The following is a 6031-nucleotide window of genomic DNA, read 5'->3' as shown; positions in this document are numbered from 1 at the left end:
TTTTCATGCAAAAACCCGGCCTGCGTTCTGCCAGGACATTCCAGTGTTGCCAACTTACAGTATTTACAGTATTTCTAAGCCTGCAGTTTCCCGCGTATCTTTTAAAGGATGCTTGGCTAATTTGTTATGCAAATCTGGCAACCTCGGGACCTCCCCTGCTAAATTAACGTCTGTATTATTGTGTGCTCAATAAAGGCAAATATGATAATAAAACATGAAAAAGTCACATATTTATAGTGTGGTGTAATCTGTTTATTTACCACATTGATTTTAAAGAGACAACTGTATGTGACGCCTTACGTAGGCCAGGTGCTATGATAAAAGAATATAATGATCGGCATACAGTAAATAAAAATTACATACACTTTGATCTACATGACAAAGAAAATTTAGCTTTTATTCTATGTGAACTTGCATGTGTATGAGTTAACTCATTAAAGCGCTTTTGAAAACTGACCACCAGTTTTTACTATAGTAACTTGTTTAACTATGGTGGGCTATTTGCAGTAAAATCCCATTTTTCACAAATTTACTATTCTCTCACTATGGTTACCATAATTATGCAATTTGTAGTAAAAATACTGCAATCACAAATTTAACAAATTAATTGTAGTTAAACTATGGCAATACAATAGTTTTTAAGATTTAAAAAGTCTTACTACTCTGTCCTACTGGTAAATTACTGTAAAAACTGGTCAAGGGTGTGGTCATGGGAACACTACAGTATACTGACAAAAGTCTTTCGGATGAGACATTAAACCAAGGTCCTGACTCTCTGTGGTCATTAAAATTCTCATGATGTTCTTTGAAAAAGAGTAGGGGTGTAACCCCGGGATCCTGGCCAAATTTGCTTATTGGCCTCTGACCATCATTGTAAGTATACAATAATGTGCCAAAAAACAATGAATTTACTTTCTTTTTGATACTTAAGTACTTTTAAAAGCATGTAATTTCATACTTTTAAGTAAAAGGCTATCTTTACAACTTTCACTTGTAGTGGAGTAGCATTTGACCAGTAGTATCTATACTTCACTCAAGTAATGAAGTTGTGTACTTTGTCTGCCTCTGCAATTCAGACAATAACAATCAATATAATTTCATAAGATATAATGAAGTTCATGTAAGTTCACTTTTAATAAGCAGATGGTCGTGACAACACATTTATATATTATACTTAAAGTATCACCCAGATATTACAAAATTCTATATTACAGAAGTAGTTGAATCAGTTTCTTCAGTCGCTCTTTGAACCGTGATATTCATTCATTGTTGACTCTTGATGTTTCTCTTGTTGATTCTGCAAACATGAAGAAACGTGTTAGTGTCTGAAGGATAAAAGGTGCACCAAAGTGCTGCAGTGAAAACATTCAATATAAAATTCACATCATGAATCATTTTAAGACGGATAATTATAGCCATCATAAACAAGAACTTACTCTTCTTTGAGAGAAATTACCCAGTCTTTCGTAGGATCAAGACACATCTCTCCTTTCTTCATTTTGGCACTGTAAGTAACAAATTATGTCATTCTTTAAAAATGATAGAATTACTCTTAACCACTGCATAAAATGATACACGAGTCACATTCTGGCCGCATCATTCTAATTGAGCAGTTAATCCAAAAATACAAAAACAACTGTCAGGCAAAAAGCAAGACTTATGATTTAAAAAAATACATTAAATAAATTAAAAATAAAAACTGTAAAGAACAGCTCAGGCATTCTGCTAATCTTTCCATTTAGATGAACGATCCATGAAGCATCACACTACCACTCAAGTATTTGTACACTTCCTTGATCGTAAATTTTTATAGAAGATTCACTGAAATTAGCAAAGAAATCATCAACAAGTGTTCATCACATGTGAACTCCTAAAATGATGTATAAATGCAGGAATGTGCACATACATATTTTTGTTGTTTAAAAAAAAAAATAATAATAATAATAATTCTAAATATATTAGGAGTGTGCAAGATTTCCAAAAATATATTTCATTCTTCTTCTGCTGCTTATCCAGGGCCAGGTCAAATATATTTATCTGAACATTTTCTGGGACTTTATTGATAACGATAGTAAGATGATATTTTGGGTAGTGTGTTATTGTGCTGATATCTTAAGGACCAATTTGGAGAGCAGATTCCTAAGGTTTCTGATATTCTAAATATTCTGTGTGGTGATCAGTTCACAGCAATGATAGAAATGAATCTTTTTTTCTGTTCCTTTTATGAGCATTTTTACCTTTATCAAGCCTTTTTTTTTTTCTAAAAGTGTGCATTGTCTTTTCAGTCAAATTCTTAAATTGAATCAATCAATTAGAATAATAAGCAATTTGGGCTGTTACCAAGCAAATTAAATCAGTATTGACAAAATTAATCTTTCCAATGCAGAGAAAACAGAAGCTGCATTTGAAGGAGACTTTAGATGCATTTACAATCTGTTTAATGCAGAACATGCAATAATAATGTATTTATTCTGCAGTTACAAATGCATTAATACCATTTTGATATTTTAAACAATGTTAAATACTGATATTTAAATGCATTTTTATTTTATGAAAAAAAAAAAAAAAAAAAAAATCATGGATTGGAAAAAAAAAAAAAAAACATGCATTGGTCTAAGCTCCTAGATTTCCTAATGCCTTAGCTAAACTTTAGCAAACTTACATGGTAGCTCTTAGGGGTCATGGATGTTAGCAAGACAAATTAACTATATTTGCCTTTTGTCTTTTAGATAATGGTCTAATTTTCTAATAACCTGATTTTGATTAATTCATTTAATAATAATAGAGAAACTTTCTCCAGAAAGAAAAAGGGCATGTGCTCAAGCCCACTTTGAGGTCTATATGTGTGAACATGCCTGTTTAAAATGTATCCCAGGATGCACCTTGGGACAAGTTTGTTTTTTATTTTTGTAAAAAAGCATATTTTGACTGGTAGTGAACTTTAGATATTTATCAGTCTGTGAAGTTACTCACATGATCTCCTCATTTTTACATTGTGGTCCAGCAGTAAAAAACCTCAATGAGAGTATTTTATCAGCTGGAATTGCTGGAGCTGAATACATTTGAGGGCAGTTGCAACGTAGCGGTGGGCGAACAGGTCTACCTGCAGTGACAGAGAGAGAGAGTGAGTTACTGTAAGACTTGCATGAAATATTCATCAAAAATGTCAAAAAGCATGATAAATGAATGTTAGTCTGCTTACCCTCTGTTGTGGACAGCAGTGCAACTGTGCAGATCAAAAGCACGAAAGCTGATACTGTGAGTTTCATTTTTCTGAGCCAGTATGGTGCAGAGCAACACTAGTGAAGAGATGAAAAAGCTGTAGTCTGTTGGTTGTGAGAATACAGCGCCCTGCACTCTCCCTTTTAAAGACAGTCCCTCCCACACAACATAAAAAAAAAGTTTGTGCAATTATGATTTCTCAGCATTCTTCTCTTCCCAGGAACTCGTTCTTCAATTTCACTCTGTAATAAAAACATTTAGAAGCAGTATAAGTGCTACCAAATGTCTATTGACCTATGAAACACACACACAACATTCGGAAACCAGTCAGTATCTGTGACCACCATTTGCCTCACGCAGTGCAACACATCTCCTTCGCATAGAGTGGATCAGGTCATTGATTGTGGCCTATGGAATGATAGTCCACCCATCTTCAATGGCAAAGTTGCTGGATATTGGCAGGAACTGGAACACACTTTCGTATACACCGATCCAGAGCATCCCAGACACATGCTCAATGGGTGACATTTCCAGTGAGTATTCTGGCCATGCAAGAACTGGGATGTTTACAGCTTCCAGGAATTGGGTTCAGATCCTTTCAACATGGGGCCGTGCATTATCCTGCTGCAACATGAGGTGATGGTCGTCGATGAATGGCAAAACAATGGGCCTCAGGATCTCATCACGCTATCTCTTTGCATTCAAAATGCCATCGATAAAATGCACCTGTGTTCATTGTCCATAACATACGCCTGCCCATACCATAACCCCACCTCCACCATGGCCCACTTGATCCTCAACGTTGACATCAGCCATACACGCTGTCTGCCATCTGCCCTGAACAGTGAAAACCATGATTCATCTGTGAAGAGAACAACTGTCCAAAGTGCTGTCCACTGTCCAGGTGACTGGTCTCAGATAATCTTGGAGGTGAAGATGCTGGATGTGGAGGTCCTGGACTGGCGTGGTTACACTGTGGTCTGCGGTTGTGAGGCCGGTTGGATGAACTGCCAAATTCTCTGAAATGCCTTATGGTAGAGAAATGTCAATTCATGGGCAACAGCTCTGGGGGACATTCCTGCAGTTAACATGCCAATTGCATGCTCCCTCAAAATTTGTGGCATTGTGCTGTGTGACAAAACTGCACATTTTAGAGTGGCCTTTTATTGTGGCCAGCCTTAGGCACACCTGTGCAATGATCATGCGGTGTAATCAGTATCTTGATATGCCACACCTGCAGTGTTGGGAAAGTTCACTTTCTACATGAACTAGTTCAAAGTTCAATTCACAAATTTAAAAATGAACTAGTTCAGTTCATAGTTCAAACTACAAAATTTGTAACTAAGTTCACACAGTTCCAAAAATGAACTAGTTCATAGTTATTTTTTTCCATATGTTGATGCGAGCTATTACTTTTCAAAATTATTGCAACAGCCCATATAGAATCACAGACAGCAATTATTTTATCAGTTTTAACAATGAAGCTATGTGTCAGATTTCATCTTCATATCCAATTTTGAATCCTTATCCAACCAGTGTTTACATTAGCATTGAGGGGACAGCATTTCCCCATTGTTGCTTTAATGCTTTGTCTAGGGTTGCCAACTGTCCCGAATTAGGCGGGACATCCCGCAATTTGAGCCTAATTGATTTGTCCTTCACAAACCGTTTTTTTTACTACTGCGCTGATCTAACCACTGATACAACAGCAGTGCTGATCACGACACTTGAGAATGATCACCGACATGGTAACACACACACGACACCTCACACCTGGGGTATGTTCAAGTTCAAAACTGTGCGCAACGTTTTGCTACGGTTTCAGGGTTGAACGTCATGTTTCCTGGAAACGGCGTGCACCGGTGTGCAACAGGGTCTGAGATGCGTTTTCTCGGACGGGAAGATGGCGACCGGTCCACACGTACGTTAACGAGTCAGCCGATTTTTATAGGAATTACTGCACAACTTTTCTTTGGAACCTCTTTCATTGCCATCCAATGCTATAGAATACTTCTGGAAGGTTAAAAGAACTGTCACAAAATATCTTATCTCTGTTTAAATCAGCAACTGCAGTATTACGGAGCTACGGGAATAGCATTAGCTAACGTACAAGCTAATGATGGAAACCGATAAAACCGAACTGTGTCAAATGGAAATTTCCATGGAAACTACGAAGTGTGCTTCAATCACAGAAAAATGTAACATTCAAGAGATGTATTCTTATGCCTGCGTGAGTAATTCCGGGGAAGAATGTATTTCATCTCCGAACACACCACAGAAGCACAAAGCTAAAAAAAGCAAAAACAGTAGTCCTGACTCAAAAGATAAACCGTCACTGTATGAGCTACAAAACACAATAATCTCAGCCGTCATAGAAAAGATAAATGAAAGGGCGGATAAAACCGATCAAGCCGTTCATTACAACACCGTCCAAATTGATGGCTTGAAAAAGTCTCTGGATTTCTGCCACCAAGAAGTCGTCGATTTAAAAAATCAACATGTCGCTCTTAAAAACAAGTGTGATCTGCTCCAAAAGAAAGTTAACGAGATGGAACAGAAGGTGAATGAGTCTGATCGCTACAGTCGACGACATAACCTCCGTCTGCACGGTGTTTCTGAAAAAGGGGACGCCCAAGTCAGATCGCAAGTTCGAGATATCTGTCGAGCAGTGCTACCTGCCGAGGAGGCTGAGATGGTTGTTGCAGCGGTGGATGTAGCTCACAGAATCGGGAGACCTAAGGAAGGAGGACAAAACCAGCCCCCGCGTCCAGTGATCATCAAGTTCATATCAAGAACGTCCAGGGATGTG

The 6031-nt window shown here is 37.6% G+C and overlaps 1 protein-coding gene across 1 annotated transcript; it reads right to left on the bottom strand.

Moving 5' to 3' along the window:
• Positions 1-306: 306 nt before the first annotated feature.
• LOC113074218 (interleukin-8-like) lies at positions 307-3680 on the bottom strand. Its single transcript, XM_026246974.1, has 4 exons — positions 3203-3680; positions 2974-3103; positions 1437-1505; positions 307-1297 (listed from the first exon to the last, which is right to left on the bottom strand). The coding sequence occupies exons 1-4, from the start codon at positions 3267-3269 to the stop codon at positions 1264-1266; spliced, it is 300 nt and encodes a 99-aa protein (XP_026102759.1). The 5' UTR covers positions 3270-3680; the 3' UTR covers positions 307-1263.
• Between the last annotated feature and the right edge of the window lie 2351 nt (positions 3681-6031).

The sequence above is a fragment of the Carassius auratus genome, unplaced genomic scaffold (assembly GCF_003368295.1).
Source record: "Carassius auratus strain Wakin unplaced genomic scaffold, ASM336829v1 scaf_tig00014003, whole genome shotgun sequence".
Taxonomy (NCBI): Eukaryota; Metazoa; Chordata; class Actinopteri; order Cypriniformes; family Cyprinidae; genus Carassius; species Carassius auratus.
Note: the sequence above shows the minus strand (reverse complement) of the source record. Positions and strands in the feature narration are given on the sequence as shown.

What these genes read in the sequence shown, in the direction of transcription:
- LOC113074218 (XM_026246974.1), bottom strand. Translation starts at nt 3,269, where the DNA reads ATGAAACTCACAGTATCAGCTTTCGTGCTTTTGATCTGCACAGTTGCA. An exon ending in ACTGCTGTCCACAACAGAGG is followed by an intron (nt 3,104 to 3,202) that starts GTAAGCAGACTA and finishes CTGTCACTGCAG; the next exon opens with GTAGACCTGTTCGCCCACCG. An exon ending in TGTAAAAATGAGGAGATCAT is followed by an intron (nt 1,506 to 2,973) that starts GTGAGTAACTTC and finishes TGTTACTTACAG; the next exon opens with TGCCAAAATGAAGAAAGGAG.